General features: G+C 46.9%; 1 protein-coding gene across 1 annotated transcript in view; it reads left to right on the plus strand.

Moving 5' to 3' along the window:
• Positions 1–1,884: 1,884 nt before the first annotated feature.
• LOC147961335 (uncharacterized) overlaps positions 1,885–18,292 on the plus strand; it is a 73,347-nt gene continuing 56,939 nt past the window's right edge. Inside the window, exon 1 of the mRNA XM_087533770.1 lies at positions 1,885–1,943. Coding sequence (XP_087389896.1) covers positions 1,885–1,943 — 59 coding nt within the window. The remainder of the gene's footprint in view (positions 1,944–18,292) is intronic.

Genomic DNA, 18,292 nt, shown 5'->3' on the forward strand with positions numbered 1-18,292 from the left:
ATGGTTTGGGGTGGCCTCGACAACGCTTCTAGGGTTTGGGGTGGCCTGGACAACGCTTCTAGGGTTTGGGGTGGCCTAGACAACGCTCTTTCAACATGGTAAATTTGGGTGGCCTCGACGCTTCTAGGGTTTGGGGTGGCCTCGACAATGCTACTAGGGTTTGGGAATTTAACAAAATGGCATCATTCTGGATGTGCAGAAAATGGTCCATATATATTTTTCCTGATCTCATCTACCCTTCTATATGTCATGTTGTCTAGTGTCAAAGGATTCAAGAAAACCATGGCTTCATCATTAGCCGGAAGTAACAGGCGCATGATGGTACAAAGCTCTCCAAAGTTGTTTTGGAATGGAGTCCCGAATAAGATAATTCTCTTTTTGGTACGAAGTTCAGCAAGATCCTTCCGAATATCGCTATTTGGAAGGCCTTTGCCGAACTTCGTACCAAAAAGTGAATTATCCTATCAGGACTCCGTTCCAAAATAACTTTGGAGAGCTTCATACCATCATGCGCCTGTTACTTTTGGCTAATGATGAAACCATGGATTTCCTCAATACTTTGACACAAGAGAACGGGCACATATAGAAGCGTAGATGGCATCATGAAAAATATGGATCAACTTAATTATGCACATCCATAATGGGGGCATTCTTGATAAATCTCTTAGTAATGGGGGCATTCTTGATAAATCCCTTATTAAATGTTGCATATGTCAAAATTCAAACTTTGACATATATGATCAAACTTTGACATATGATCAAATGTTGCATATGTCAAAATTCAAACTTTGAAATATGATCAAACTTTGATATATGATCAAATGTTGCATATGCCAAAATGCAAACTTTGACATATGATCAAACTTTGATATATGATCAAATGTTGCATATGTCAAAATTCAAACTTTGACATATGACCAAACTTTGATATATGATCAAATGTTGCATATGTCAAAATTCAAACTTTGACATATGATCAAACTTTGATATATGATTAAATGTTGCATATGCCAAAATTCAAACTTTGACATATGATCAAACTTCGATATATGATCAAATGTTGCATATGTCAAAATTCAAACTTTGACATATGATGAAACTTTGATATATCATCAACTGTTGCATATGCCAAAATTCAAACTTTGACATATGATCAAACATTGACATATGATCCAAATTATTGCATCTAGTTACATTGGATCAAATGATGCATGGTGAAATATGCAACATTCAAACTTTTTTCAATATGACAAACTTTTAATATATATATATATATATCATCATATATCATCAAACAAAATTACAACAGAAAAAATTATCCAAGTTTTCATATATCATCATCATCATCTAGTACAAAAAAATTGAACAAGTTTTAATATATCATGATATCATCATCATCATCTACTACAAAAAAATGACCAAGTTAATTGACCAAGTTTTCATATATATACTACAGAAAAATAGACCAAGTTTTCATATATATATATTGTACAAGTTTTTATCTAAAAAAGTGTAAAAACATCTAAAAATAGCACATTTATATATATAACAAAAAAGGAAGCTGGCGGAGTGGCACGGCGGTGGCGGCGGGGCAGGGCACGGGCGCAGGCACGCGGGGCATGGGAGCATGCGGGAGCAGGGCATGGTGCTCACAGGGGGCGGTGGGGCACTGCGGGCGGCGTCGATTGGAGCAAAGGGCGTCAGTGGCGGGGCAGAGGGCGTCGATGGCGGCAGCGGCATCGAGGCAGAGGGCGATGGCGTCAGCACCGGGGCAGAGGGCATCGACATCGGGGCAGGGGCGCGGGAGCGGCGCCAGCGTCGGGGCAGATGTCGTCGGTGGCGGCGACGACGTTGAGTAGCCTGACGGTGTCGGCGCCGGTGGCGATGGCGAGGTGGACCAGAGGAGCAGGGGCGTCAGGCGGCGACGACGACGAGAGGATCAGGTGCGTCAGGCGGAGAAGAAGTAATATATTTTGGAGAAACTGCTAAGTGCTGGTTATATACCCAGAGCATTGGTCCCGGTTCGTGGCACCAACCGGGACCAATTCCACCCTTTGGTCCCGGTTCATGCCACCAACTGGGACCAAAGATGTCTTTTCGTCAGCCCAAAGGGCTGGAAGCAGAGACCTTTGGTCCCGGTTGGTGACACGAACCGGGACCAAAGATGGGCATTGGTCCCGGTTGGTGCGACGAACCGGGACCAAAAGGGTGCATTGGTCCCGGTGCATGGCACCAACCGGGACCAATGGCCTTGTGCTGTAACTGGCGCGGTGCGGTGGGATGTTTAGTCCCACCTCGCTAGTTGAGACGCGTCGAGTGTTGTTTATAAGCTCTGCCCCGCCCTCTCTCCCGAACTCCTCTGAACTGCAGGCCTACGGGCCCAATCTCACACTGCTATGCCTGTGGGCCTACTGTGCCTTTTGCGGGCCTGCATTCTGGCCCAACTAGCTGGGTTTCTAATCGTATGCAGACCGTGGTGGCCTTGTAGATGTCATTTTTTTGTCTTTTTTGCATTTTTTAGAGTTTTTGAGTGATTCTTTTTTGCTTTAGGTCACAAAAATTATAAACTTTCTGTGAAATTTGAATTCTATGAAATTTGTGTGAATCACTAGTTTGTGAATAACTTTACTTTAAAAATATATTTTTGAGTGATTCTTTTTCCTGCTATGTAATATTAGTGTGTTTTATCATTATATTTAATCAAAAACAGATTTTGTTATTTTAGTTTATATTAAAGTTGCTAACAAAAAAATACTTTCTGTAAATTCTTTTTGCAATTAATGTTTTGAACAAAAAATACTTTGATAATTTCAGTTGCATAAATTTTATATAATTTTAGTTTGAAAAATACTAGAGGTTTATAAATTTTTTTAGTTGACTCTTTTCAGTTGCATAAATTTTACTTTTTATTGATTCTTTTAGTTGATTCCTTTTGCTATTAGAGTTTTGTAAAAGCTTTATAGTTGATTCTTTTTGCTATTAGAGTTTTTTAAAAGATTTTAGTTCATTATTTTAGCTATTATAGTTTTATAAAAGTTTTGGTATCATATTTCACCCACACAGCATGTTATAAAAAGTTGAGAAGGTTACGGCAAAAGCTGGATCAACTTCGTCTACAAAACAGACAATCTCTTTCGAAGTATCAGGGTTTCTGATGAAAACTCATCTGTTACAAAGGGATTTCATTTTTTCAACTTATTTGAACTCTAGACTTTTTGTGTGTTCAAAATGCACCATTCAAAGCGACATCATCAATTTTCAACCCTTTCTGATTTCATTTGATATTTTTCGTGCATTTACTAATTTTTGAGCTAAATGACCCTGAAATTGAAAAGCACTACAAATGAGCTCTGAAAAGGTTGAAAGTTGGCATGGTATCATCATTTCACCCACATAGCATGTTATAAAAATTTGAGAGGGTTACGTCAAAAACTGGCTGCACTTCATGTACACAACTGACAACCTCTTTCGAAGTATCAGGGTTTCTGACGAAAACTCATCTGTTACAAAAGGCATTTCATTTCTTCACATGTAACTGCAGTGATATTCTTGATCAAAGGCATCATCATAATAGTTGTGGAGAGAAAGTCTTCACTTTTTATTCGCTTGTGTCCTTTACTTATTGCTCCGTAACCATGGATAATCTTCATCCTTTAACAGGGTGCTTGGGCCAGCCTTGACTTTGAAGGGAGGAATTTCATGAAACTTTTCATAATCTTCAGACATGTCTGTCTTGCCCTCCAATCCCATGATGTCTCTTTTTCCTGAAAGAACTATGTGGTGCTTTGGCTCATCGTATGATGTATTTGCTTCCTTATCTTATCTTTTTCTTGGTTTGGTAGACATGTCCTTCACATAGAAAACCTGCGCCACATCATTGGCTAACATGAATGGTTCGTCTACGTGCCCAAGATTGTTCAGATCCACTATTGTCATTCCGTACTGTGGGTCTATCTGTACCCGCCTCCTGACAGATTATTGACCCATTTGCACTGAAACAAAGGGACCTTAAAATCATGTCCATAGACAAGTTTCCCCTCTTGGTTGTTGCATCAAAGGAAACACCGCTGTTTTGGTTGGTTCTCTTTTGATCTTGGGCGATCATGTAAAATGTATCCTCATTTATCTTGTACCCTTTGTAAGTCAATATAGTCGAAGATGGTCCCCTGGCCAATGAGTACAACTCATTAGAAATAGTGTTGTCACCCATGGGACGTGTTTGCAACCAACTGCCGAAAGTCCTGATGTGTTCACATGTAATCCAGTCGTCACACTGCTCCGGGTGTTTGGAGCGCAGAATATTCTTGTGTTCATTGACATCCGGGGTCACCAAGGTAGAATTCTGTAGAACTGTGTAGTGTGCTTGAGACCAAGAATGCCCGTCCCTTCCACGATTGAGGGAGACTAGTCTTCTTAAGGTCAGGAATGAAGTCAACACAAAACCCAATGACCTCCTCTGTTTGATGGCCCGTGGAGATGCTTCCTTCTGGCCTAGCGCGGTTACGAACATATTTCTTTAGGACTCCCATGAACCTCTCAAAGGGGAACATATTGTGTAGAAATACATGGCCCACAACGAAAATCTCTTCGATTAGATTAATTAGGACGTGTGTCATAATATTGAAGAAGGATGGTGGGAACACCAGCTCGAAATTGACAAGACATTGCGCCATATCACTCCTTAACCTTGGTAAGATTTCTGGATCGATCACCTTCTAAGAGATTGCATTGAGGAATGCACATAGCTTCACAATGGCTAATCAAACATTTTCCGGTAGAAGCCCCCTCAATGCAACCGGAAGCAGTTGCGTCATAATCACGTGGCAGTGATGAGACGTTAGGTTCTGGAACTTTTTCTCTGCCATATTTATTATTCCATTTATATTCGTCGAGAAGCCTGATGGGACCTTCATACTAAGTTGGCATTCAAAGAAGATTTCCTTCTCTTCTTTGGTAAGAGTGTAGCTGGCAGGACCATCATACTACTTTGGAGGCATGCCGTCTTTTTCGTGCACACGTTGCTGGTCCTCCGGTGTATCTTTTGTCTTCCCATACACGCCCAAGAATCCTAGCAGGTTCACGCAAAGATTCTTCATCACGTGCATCACATCAATTGCAGAGCGGACCTCTAGGTCTTTCTAATAGGGTAGGTCCCAAAATATAGATTTCTTCTTCCACATGGGTGCGCGTCCCTCATCGTCATTCAGAACAGATAGTCCACCGGGATCCTTTCGAAAGATTACTTATAAATCATTGACCATAGCAAGTATGTGATCACCAGTACGGACGACAGGCTTCTTCCTATGATCTGACTTGCCTTTGAAATGTTGCCTTTCTTTCGACATTGATGGTTGGTCGGAAGAAATCGACGATGCCCCAGGTACACATTCTTCCTGCATTTGTCCAGATATATACTATCGGTGTCATCTAAATAGTGCGTGCATGAGTGGTATCCCTTGTTTGTCTGTCCTGAAAGGTTACTGAGAGTAGGCCAATCATTGATGGTTACAAACAGCAATGCATGTAGGTCAAATTCCTGCTGGTCTTGCTCATCCCACACACGTACACCTTTTCCATTCCACAGCAGTAAAAGTTCTTCAACTAATGGCCTTAGGTACGCATCAACGTCGTTGTCGGGTTGCTTAGGGCCTTGGATGAGAACTGGCATCATAATGAACTTCAGCTTCATGCACAGCCAAGGAGGAAGGTTATAGATACATAGAGTCATGGGCCAGGTGCTATGATTGCTTCTCTGCTCCCCAAAAGTATTGATGCCATCCGCTCTTAAACCAAACCATACGTTCCATGCGTCACCTGCAAAGTCCCCCCACTTTCTCTCGATTTTTCTCCACTTCTACCTGTCAGCGGGTGCTCTCAACTTCCTGTCTTTCTTACGGTCCTCTTTGTGCCATCGAATCAACTAGGAATGCTCTTTGTTTCTGACCAGCCGTTTCAACCATGGTATTATAGGAGCATACCAAATAACCTTGGTAGGAACCCTCTTCCTGGGCTGCTCTCCCTCAACATCACCAGGGTCATCATGTCTGATCTTAAACCGCAATGCACCGCATACCGGCCATGCGTTCAAATCCTCGTACGCACTGTGGTAGAGGATGCAGTCACTAGGGCATGCATGTATCTTCTGCACCTTCAATCCTAGAGCGCATAGAACCTTCTTTGCTCCATACGTACTGTTGGGCAATTTATTATCCTTTGGATGATTCTTCTTCAATATTTTCAGTAGCTTCTCAAATCCGTTGTCAGATACACCATTGTCTGCCTTCCACTGCAGCAATTCCAGTGTGGTACCGAGCTTTGTGTTGCCATCTTTGCAATTTGGGTACAACCCTTTTTTGTGATAATCTAACATGCGATCGAACTTCAAGTTCTCCTTTTCACTTTCGCATTGTCTCTTTGCATCAACAATGACCCGACGAAGATCATCATCGGGCACATAGTCTGGTTCCTCTTGATCTTCAGCTTCCCCCGTTGCAGCATTAACCTGAAGTGCAAGGAATCACTGTAGCACTTTCCAAAGGTGGAAGTGATAAGTATGAAGTGTCGAACCCACAAGGAGCTAAAGGTAAGATATATATTCTCTAAAGTCCTATCTACCACTGATACGACTCTACGTACACCGATTGTTTGCTTCCAACTAGAAATGAAAATTAAACTACGTTGTGGGTATGAAGAGGATAACTTTGCATGATATCGAAGAACTAAAATATAAAAGTAGGTGCTGTTATCATAAAGTTAGAATATATTACTATATATTATAAATAGCGAGTGTGGAATAATGATGGGTCAGTGTGCGGAATTGTCGTAGGCAATTGTTAACAAGATCGGTAGTCGTCGTTGCAATTTCATATGAGGGGGAGGCGTAAGCTAACATACTTTCTCTTCTTGGATGATATGCACTTATGATTGGAACTCTAGCAAGCATCCGCAACTACTAAAGATCGTTAAGGTAAAACCCAACCATAACATTAAAGTATCAAGTCCCCTTTATCCCTGAGGGAGTCCTGGATTAGGGGGTATCCGGACAGCCGGACTATATCCTTTGGCCGGACTGTTGGACTATGAAGATACAAGACTGAAGACTTCGTCCCGTGTCCGGATGGGACTCTCCTTGGCGTGGAAGGCAAGCTTGGCAGTACGGATATGTAGATCTCCTTCCTTGTAATCGAATCTATGTAACCCTAGCCCCCTCCGATGTCTATATAAACCGGAGGGTTCAGTCCGTAGGACCAACAACAACAATCATACCATAGGCTAGCTTCTAGGGTTTAGCCTCTTCGATCTCGTGGTAGATTGTGATAGCCTGGCTTATAGGGATGATAGACTACTCATATGAATAAGGAATTCCTTCTTTTCCGGGAGCCCATTCATACAGAACTCCAAAGTTAAGCGTGCTCGGCTATGAGTAATTTCAGGATGGGTGACCGACCAGGAAGTTGCTCCCGGGTGCGCACGAGTGAGGACAAAGTGCGCAGAGAAGACTAGTATTGATCTGTGGGGCCAGTCTAGATCCCGCCAGGAGTAACGACCACCGGCGAGTGTGTCTGGGGCGTTACAAGTTGGTATCAGAGCCGACCCTCATGGTTACACGGATGTTTGCAGACAGGTGCGCGGTCATGTTGTTCATGACGTTTGTGACCCGTCATGGCACACGGCATGGCACATGTGCTGGACTGGAAGCACAGATGTATGTGCCAAGAGGGGACGTTCCTGTGGCCCGACGAGGACGTCGGTTCCTCTGAGTGGGGGTGTATGTGATAGCCTGGCTTATAGGGATGATAGACTACTCATATCAATAAGGAATTCCTTCTTTTCCAGGAGCCCATTCATACAGAACTCCAAAGTTAAGCGTGCTCGGCTTGGAGTAATTTCAGGATGGGTGACCGACCGGGAAGTTGCTCCCAGGTGCGCACGACTGAGGACAAAGTGCACAGAGAAGACTAGTATTGATCTATGGGGCCAATCTAGATCCCGCCAGGAGTAACGACCACCGGCGAGTGTGTCCGGGGCGTTACATTGGTGCTTTCATTGAGAGTTCCTCTGTGTCGTCATCGTTAGGCTGGATGGCTCCTTCAATCATCGATAGCGATGTAGTCCGGGGTGAGACCTTTCTCCTTGGACAGATCTTTGTATCCGGTGGCTCCGCACTGCGGGCCAACTCGCTTGGCCATCTTGAGCAGATCGAGAGTTACGCCCCTGGTCACCAGGTCAGGTTTGGAAGCTTAAACTACACGACCGACATCCACGGAGACTTGATCTTCGACGGATTCAAGCCCCTGCCGAGTGTGTCTCACGGTCACGATGAGCATGATTTAGCTCTACCATCGGACAGTGTTCAGGAGACCGCACCGGCAACTGCTCCGACCCTCAATTCAGAGCCAATTGCGCCATCCACGGACAGGTGGATAGACCCCGCCATGGAGGCCGCATTCTTAGCGGCGATCGAGCCGAGTATCGACCTTACCCTTCACGGGAGCCGTGACGCCGAACTGCCGGATTCTTCCCTGGCCACGGACTTCGAACCACCAGCGCCCGTGCCTATCGAATCCAACTGGGCGCCGATCATGGTGTTCACCTCCGCGGATATCCTTCAGCACTCGCCCTTTGGCGACATACTGAACTCATTAAGGTCTCTCTCCTTGTCAGGAGAGTCCTGGCCGAACTATGGCCGGCCAGATTGGGATGCGGACGACGAGGAAATTCGCCGCCCACCCACCACCCTCTTAGTAGCCACTGTCGACGATTTGACCGACATGCTTGCCTTCGACTCCGAAGACATCGACGGTATGGACGACGATGCAGGATACGAACAGGGGCCACTACCCACAGGGCACTGGACGCCCACTTCATCATATGATGTATACATGGTGGACACACCCAAAGAAAACGACAATGAGGAACAGAAGGACGCAGCGAAGGATCGTTCCCTCGAGAAGCAGTCAAAACGGCGGCGTAAGCGCCGCTCCAAATCCCGCCTCGGCAGAAACAACGATCATATAGACCCAGCGATAGAGCAGGGTGAGCCAGCGGACGGCAAACACGACATTGAACCACCGTCCGACCACGGCAACACGGAGAATAAAACCGAACAACTCGACTCCGGCGAAGATAACAGTCCGGATGATACCACACCGGACAGGCACCCGGAGCAATAGAATACCCATCAAAGGCTTATTGCCACTGCGAGGAGTCTGAAAAAGCAGAAGCAAAGGCTCAGGGCTGCACAAGACACACACATAATTAGATGGAGTGAAGTACTCAACACTGCAGCAAAGTACGACGGTAGTTTCCACATAAAGAGCTACCCAAAACGACAGCTGCTACCTGAATTCGATGAGGAGGCCTTAGATCCCCTGCAATCAAAAAACAAAACAGCCATCCGGCCGGATAGACGACCTCATGGCCAACATAGAGCGGCAAACGACGCCGCACACAAGCGAGTACGCGATCCACGTGAGGGCTCGCATCAAAAGGACGGCGCAACCAGATCCATCTACGGGCCAAGCAAGCGCGCTCCAGCACGCAATGCAACACAACAAAAATCCGAACACCACGGTACACCCAAATACAGGGGTGCCGCACACCCCCTATGTTTCACCGATGAGGTGCTGGACCATGAATTTCCAGAGGGATTCAAACCTGTAAACATAGAGGCGTACGACGGAATGACAGACCCTGGGGTCTGGATTGAGGACTACATCCTCCATATCCACATGGCTCGAGGAGACGATCTCGATGCCATCAAGTACTTACCCCTCAAGCTCAAAGGGCCAGCTTGGCATTGGCTTAAAATCCTCCCCGAAAACTCCATTGGAAGCTGGGAAGAGCTCGAAGACGCTTTTCGGGCAAATTTTCAAGGGACCTATGTCCGACCACCGGATGCAGACGATTTAAGTCATATAACTCAACAACCCGGAGAGTCAGCCCGAAAGCTTTGGAACAGGTTTCTCACTAAAAAGAACCAAATAGTCGACTGTCCGGACGCTGAAGCCTTAGCAACTTTCAAGCACAGCGTTCGAGACAAATGACTCGCCGGACACCTCGGCCAAGAAAAGCCGAGAACAATGGCAGCATTAACAAGCCTCATGACCCGCTTTTGCGCGGGTGAGGACAGCTGGTTAGCCCGATGCAGCACCAGCGGCCCAAGTACATCCAAAGTCAGGGACGGAAACGGGAAGCCATGATGCAGCAAAAACAAGCGCCGGAATAAAGAAGACAGCCCGAAGAGCACGGCGGTAAACGCCGGATTCAGAAGCTCTCGGCCAGGTCAGCAAAAGCTGCCCTCCAAAGGCAACAAAGATGAACTGTCCAACCTCAACAAGATTCTGGACAAACTATGTCAGATCCACAACACCCCCGATAAACCTGCAAATCATACCCATAGAGAATGTTGGGTCTTCAAGCAGTCCGGCAAACTCAATGCCGAACACAAGTGGCAGGATACACCAAGCGAAGACGAGGACGAGCCTCGCAAGCAAAGCACTAGGGAACAGAAGAAATTCCCACCGGAAGTCAAAACAGTAAATGTGTTACACGTGATGAAGGGGAGAAACAAAGCGGCACTCCTAGAGACACATGCCCCAGGGCCTATCACCGTGGACTTCTGCCACTAATCATCCAAACCGATCACCTTTGACCATCGGGATTACTCGGCAAGTATCCGACATGCAGGATGGGTTGCCTTGGTGTTAGACCCAATAATTGACGGATACCACTTCACACGAGTCCTGATGGACGGCGGCAGTAGTTTAAACCTGATATATCAGGACATAGTCTGCAAAATGGGGATAGACCCAACAAAAATCAGCCATAGCAATACTACCTTTAAAGGAGTAACGCCAGGCCCAGAAGCTCATTATACGGGCTCCCTGCTACTAGAGGTTATATTCGGCTTTCCCGATAACTTTCGCAGCGAAAAGTTAACCTTCCACAACGCTCCGTTCCAAAGTGGCTATCAAGCACTACTCGGACGCGAAGCTTTCGCTCGCTTTAACGCAATACCGCATTACTCCTCTCTCATGCTTAAGATGCCCGGTCCACGTGGCATCATTACAGTAAATGGAAATATTGAGCGCTCCTTGCGCGCGGAAGACCGTGCGGCTGCCAAGACGGCATCACCAACTAGAGCATCTGACAGGTCGTTAAGACCACGAACACGGCTAGACGAGTCCGGTGTAGCTATATATAATTGATACAGGTTTGATGGCTATACCCCTACAACAATACAGGGGGCTCAACGCGTGTGAACAAGTGACAATTAGGCTCAACTTTACTCATCTGGAACTATACATGGTTTATTTAGTAAACCTACCTTTTGCACGACAACTTTTCAACTAAGTTCCTCTCTTTTTCAGATGACCATCCTTCTACACCCGTCCAGGATACGGCACAACGGAGATACAGGCACAGACGTGCAGTAGGAACCCGTTCCAAGGATTCTTTTTAGATTAATACCCTGCGTAAACCTTTTTTACTGTCTCTTGTTGCTACACATCCCCCGGATTCTCATTACAACTGAGAAGGATGCTAACGTATTGGCATGTGGCCACATCTAAATATTGCACGTACCTGGACACTAGGGCTTATTACAAAGGGCACTGTTTAGCCCGGTTTACATCATAAAGACCGAATACCTTAGGGAGTGTTCGGCGTCACGAGTTTGGCCTTATATGCATCAGCTCCGAATCATGTCTTTGGTCAAATGTTGGGTTTGCCCGGCTCCTATGTTTTGCTGCCTTACGTTCCGCTCTATCGGCTAGGGCGGCACCAGGAGAACTACTGCGATTGTGCCCTGGTTCATCCGGACGAGCACCTCAGTAGAGAAAGCCGAAACTGATTGTCATGATATAGCGTGAGACTAGTCAACCACTCGATGACCTAGCGGAATCTTCGGGATTCCTCCGCCTTAACGAAGGGCCATTTCCCGGCCAGGCATGTACGCGCCCCGAATTCGGATGAGCGCGGAGCCACCATGGGCTATATAGTAGCCCCACTGTTAAACTCCTCTGGCTAAGTGAAAGTGTTAAAGCATTATAGTCCGATTGCCTAGTTCGCTACGCTATCACCTCCTTAATTGACCAACATGCGTCTTCTGTGATCACCCCCACATTATATGCGTGGGGGCTGAAGCCGACGACTGCCATGTTTCAGGTTATATACATATATACATAAACGGCCGCACAGGAGGCATCATAGTACTTTCGGGCAAAAGTATAAAAATAGCCTTGATAAACTCAATAAAACATTGTTTTTCAATAGGAATACATGTCATTAGAACATAATATTCTTCGAGCACTGCACTTCTATCAAACGAGCGCCCTGAAGAACTTCTCGAAAGTAGTGCTCGACAGGTACTCGGCTCTCGTCCGAATCTTGGGCTGCAATGGCGGTGGCCTCCATCTCCGCCCAGTATGTCTTCACACAGGCAAGGGCCATCCGCGCACCCTCTACGCATGCCGACCTCTTCATCGCGTTGATGTGCGACACCGCACCAAGGAACTGCTGCACCAAACTAAAATAACTGTTCAGCTTTGGCCTTTCCGGCCACAGATGATCCACAACAAACCTCATGGCGAGTCCGGACAATCTATTCAGCTCGGCCCATTTGGCCAACCGATCAGTCAATGGAAGCGGATGCTCTGGAACGTTAAATTGTGACCAGAACAACTTTTCCACTTCGCGATCTTTTTGATCTCGGAAGTATTCGGCCGCATCGGCAGCACTCCCCGCTATGTCCAGATATGCGTCCACAGAACTCCACAGCCGGTCCAAAGGGGCGTACCGAGGATCCCCAAACTTCATCCGCAGCATAAAGGGCTTCCCAGCCGCGATATCCCCGGCTTGACGGAGCTCCCCCTTCATCGCTCTCATTGCAGAGCGGGTGTCTTTGGTCGCCATCGTAGCCTTCTCCAGGTCTGTCCTCGTCGCTCGATCTTCCTTTTCAAGAAGCTCGTAACGGTCAGCGGAGTTCTTCAATTCCACAGCCATCCTGGCTATTTCCTCCTTGCTTTGGAAGTGAGCAGCCTGTTCGACTTTCAGCTCCTCGATTGCCTTTAGGGCAGCCGCATCACTTTTCCTGGCTTGTTCTTTGGCTCGGGCAAGTTCCGCCTGAAGGTTCTCCACGGCAGGCAACTTCATCTGCATTCACACACATGTTATAGATACTGGCATCATGCTCCTCTTCCCATGTGTCACCGGAGGAATCACATACCCTGTGCTTCGTCAAGCCGCTTGTTGACAAGTACGATGTCGGCGTCTGCCACGTCAAGCTGCCGCTTTAGCTCGGCAAACTCATCAGTCCGGCTGGCCAACGGACCCTCCGCCACCTGCATATTAAGGCGGCATGATTATTCCTGGGACTATGATCCTCTGTGCGCTGTCGTCTTCGATAGCACCCAGAGTCTCAGGGGCTACTATCTACACAGGGGACATCTAAAAATGTGTGGTACTGTCAAAAATGTACATCATTCGCGTACCTCAAAACCCGTCAGTAGACTCATAAAGGCTTCATGCAACCCGCTTTCGGCGGACGAAATCCTTTCAATCACCGTACCCATCAACGTGCGGTGCTCTTCTGAGATAGCCGGTTGCTCTAGCAGATCCCTCAGTACGTCAGACCGTACACCAGACGGTGCCGGACTCTTTCAATTGCCCTCTTCAAGAGCCGGATACTGAGGACTTTGGGTGGCCATAGTATTACCTTCTGGCCTTGCTGGATCAGGAGAAACCCTCCGCGACGACACCTCGGGGTCGCCCGCCTCATGAGGCGGTATGGCAGGGGGAGGCGTTTCGCTCTCCATCATCTCTGGAAGAAGATCCCCTGAAGACGAGCTCTGCCGAGAAGGGCTAAGATCCGAACTGCAAGATAAATGCTTCGGTTATTTTCCTCAGAAGTAAGGTGAGATATTTTCATTATTAAGTACCCTTTTACTTACAGCTCGGTGGAGGGCTGATCCCCTTGAGGGCATAGTGCGGCCGGGGTATCCCCTAGGGCAGGACCCTCCGGCGAAGATTTCTTCCCCCGTTTGGAGATCGTGGTCTCCGGGTCCTCAGAGGCGTTCCTCTTCCTTCCCTGGGGAGAGGAAGTTTCAGTTCCTCCTCCCCGGTTAACCTCCTTCGCGGAGGCGCTAGCCTCCTTGTCCCCCCCCTTTATCTTCTCCTGAGGGCGCTTCATAAGGCACAATCTCCAGCATCCTGGTTAGCACGGGATTTGGTGATGTCTCAGGGAGGGGGGCCGGACACGTGATTAACTTTGCCTTCACTATCTAATCCTGGTCAAAGAGCAGCTTCTTTAGGGCGACGTTGCGATAAACAAACGGACAGTGTGTTCGGATGCGGGGCTACTTACTTGGGTATCCGGGCGATTGCAGCTCAGACCTGCATCCTCAGTGATGTCCGGACACATTATTTGTGGTCCGAAGAACAATTTGTACATCTCCTCGGGCGTCATGCCAAGGAAGTGTTGAATAGCTCGCGGTCCTTCCGGGTTGAATTCCCACATGCGAAGGGGCCGACGTTTGCAAGGCTGGACTCGACGAACTAGCATAACTTGCACTACCATAACCAGACTAAAATCTCTCTCAAAGAGATCTCAGATACGGCTTTGCAGTATTGGCACGTCCTTGGCTGGACCCCAGCTCAGCCCCCTGCTGATCCATGATGTCAGTTGTTTTGGGGGCCTGAGCGAAAGGTGGGGGCAGCAACCCACTTGGCACTTCGGGGAGCTGCGATGTAGAACCACTCCCGCTGCCACAATCTGGACACCTCTGGGAAGCTACCCTCAGGCCATGGAGCGTCAGCAATTTTGCTTATTAAAGCGCCTCTGCAAGCTGCGTGTTGCCCCTCGATCATCTTCGGCTTCACATCGAAGGTCTTGAGCCACAGGCCGAAGTGAGGGGTAATGCGGAGGAAGGCCTCACATACGACAAGAAATGACAAAATGTGAAGAAGGGAATCCGGGGCCAAATCGTGAAAATCTAGCCCATAATAGAACATAAAACCCCTAACAAAGGGATCCAGAGCGAGGCCTAGTCCTCGGAGGAAGTGGGAGATGAACACGACGCTCTAGTTGGGTTCAGGAGTAGGGACGACCTGCCCTCGGGCGGGCAGCCGATGCGAAATTTCGGCGGTCAGATATCTGGCCTCTCTCAACCTCTTGATGTCCTCCTCCATGACAGAGGAAGGCATCCACTGACCTTGAAGGTTGGATCCGGACATAGTTGAAGGTCCGAAGCACCTGACCTGAGTTTTGGGTGTTAGAACTCGAGCGGGGGAAGGATTTGATTGAGCACGAGAGGGAAAAAAGAAAAAGTCGTGTCCCCTTTATAAAGAGGGTGAATATCAAGCGTCCTCCTCATGGCCGTTTGGGACTTGCCTAAGATCTAGGAGTCCTACCAATAGGCACGGTTGGGTTACCCATGTCCGTATGGATGAGAATCCCGTAATAAAGGGGACACGATCTCTGCTTCGACAAGACGTGCCAAGGGAACCGCCTCGCGAAACACGCTGAGATTGGTTATGAGAAACGATTCGAATAAAGACCTGGCTGTGGTGTGATGTCACACTACGGGGTACATCAACAGATTAGATTTATGGAAATATTATTCTCTCTATGGTGGTATGTGGAACTTGTTTTGCAGAGCCAGACACGATCCTCGTGTTCAAAATCTTCTATGAAGTATTCGGAGGAGGAACTCGCCTTGCAATGCCGAAGACAATCTGCGCGCCGGACTCATCGTCATTGAAGCCTGGTTCAGGGGCTACTGAGGGAGTCCTAGATTAGGGGGTATCCGGACAGCTGGACTATATCCTTTGGCCGGACTGTTGGACTATGAAGATACAAGATTGAAGACTTCGTCCCGTGTCCGGATGGGACTCTCCTTGGCGTGGAAGGCAAGCTTGGCAGTACGGATATGTAGATCTCCTTCCTTGTAATCGACTCTCTGTAACCCTAGCCCCCTCCGGTGTCTATATAAACCGGAGGGTTTAGTCCGTAGGACCAACAACAACAATCATACCATAGGCTAGCTTCTAGGGTTTTGCCTCTTCGATCTCGTGGTAGATCAACTCTTGTAATACTCATATCATCAAGATCAATCAAGCAGGAGTAGGGTTTTACCTCCATCGAGAGGGCCCGAACCTGGGTAAAAACATCGTGTCCCCCGTCTCCTGTTACCATCCGCCTAGACGCACAGTTCGGGACCCCCTACTCGAGATCCGCCAGTTTTGACACCGACAATCCCATACGCAACAACCCCCTTACTCGGGTTTAAGCTTCTGTCACTCTAGCAATCCACTATAAGCGAATCATGAACGTATTGCAACACCGTACAATAGGAATCCTTCACGTCTGTGCGGCACGGAAGGCACCATAGGATAGCACCAAAATAAAACATACGACTCAAACCAATCTAGATCATCAATCAACCTAAAAGAGAGAGGAAATCTACTCAAAACATCATAGGATGGCAACACATCATTGGATCATAATATGTGGCATAAAGCAACATGTTCAAGTAGGGAATTACAGCGGGGTGCGGGAGAGTGGACCATGTAAAAGAGATGAGGATGGTGATGTTGATGAAGACGATCACCGCGGCGATGGTTCCCCCGGTGGCACTCCGGCACCACCGGAATGAAGGGGAAGAGGTTCTCCCACTTGTGCTTTGATACATCTCCATCGTATCTACTTTTCCAAACACTTTTGCCCTTGTTTTGGACTCTAGCTTGCATGATTTGAATGGAACTAACCCGAACTGACGCCGTTTTCAGCAGAATTGCCATGGTGTTATTTTTGTGCAGAAATAGAAGTTCTCGGAATGACCTGAAAATCAACGGAGAATATTTTTGGAATATATAAAAAATACTAGCAAAAGAATCAATGTTAGGGGGCCCACACCCTATCCACGAGGGTGGGGGTGCGCCCCCCTGCCTCGTGGGCCTCCTAATGCTCCACCGACCTCAACTCCAACTCTATATATTCACGTTCAGGGAGAAAAAAAATCAGAGAGAAGGATTCATCACGTTTAACGATACGGAGCCGCCGCCAAGCCCTAGTCTCTCTCGGGAGGGCTGATCTGGAGTCCGTTCGGGGCTTCGGAGAGGGGAATCCGTCACCATCGCCATCATCAACGTTCCTCCATCACCAATTTCATGATGCTCACCGCCGTGCGTGAGTAATTCCATCGTAGGCTTGCTGGACGGTGATGGGTTGGATGAGATTTATCATGTAATCGAGTTAGTTTTGTTAGGGTTTGATCCCTAGTATCCATTATGTTCTGAGATTGATGTTGCTATGACTTTGCTATGCTTAATCCTTGTCACTAGGGCCCGAGTGCCATGATTTCAGATCTAAACCTATTATGTTTTCATGAATATATGTGAGTTCTTGATCATATCCTGCAAGTCTATAGTCACCTATTATGTGTTATGATCCATTAACCCCGAAGTGACAATAATCGGGATACTTACCGGTGATGACCGTAGTTTGAGGAGTTCATGTATTCACTAAGTGTTAATGCTTTGGTCCAGTACTCTATTAAAAGAGGCCTTAATATCCCTTAGTTTCCGATAGGACCCCGCTGCCACGGGTGGGTAGGACAAAAGATGTCATGCAAGTTATTTTCCATAAGCACATATGACTATATTCGCAATACATGCCTACATTACATTGATGAACTGGAGCTAGTTCTGTGTCACCCTATGTTATAACTGTTGCATGAGGAATCACATCCGACAGAATTATCCATCACTGATCCATTGCCTACGAGCTTTTCACATATTGATCTTTGCTTTGTTACTTTTCCGTTGCCTCTGTTACAATCACTATAAAGCCCAAACTATTACTTTTTCAACCATTACCGCTACTATCATACTACTTTGCTACTAAATACTTTGTTGTAGATATTATGTTTCAAGGTGTGGTTGAATTGACAACTCAGCTGCTAATACTTGAGAATATTCTTTGGCGCCCCTTGTGTCGAATCAATAAATTTGGGTTGAATACTCTACCCTCGAAAACTGTTGCGATCCCCTATACTTGTGGGTTATCAAAACTATTTTCTGGTGCCGTTGCCGGGGAGCATAGCTCTATTCTTTGAGTCACTTGGGATTTATATCTGCTGATCACTATGAAGAACTTGAAAGATAAAAGAACCAAGATTTTTCCTTCAACTATGAGGGGAGGTAAGGAACTGCCATCTAGCTCTGCACTTGATTCACCTTCTGTTTTGAGTAAACTTGCGACACCTACACCTGCTATTCATTCTGATATTTC

Source organism: Triticum urartu, chromosome 7A, assembly GCF_056163025.1.
Source record: "Triticum urartu cultivar PI428250 chromosome 7A, HENAU_Tu73, whole genome shotgun sequence".
Classification (NCBI taxonomy): domain Eukaryota; kingdom Viridiplantae; phylum Streptophyta; class Magnoliopsida; order Poales; family Poaceae; genus Triticum; species Triticum urartu.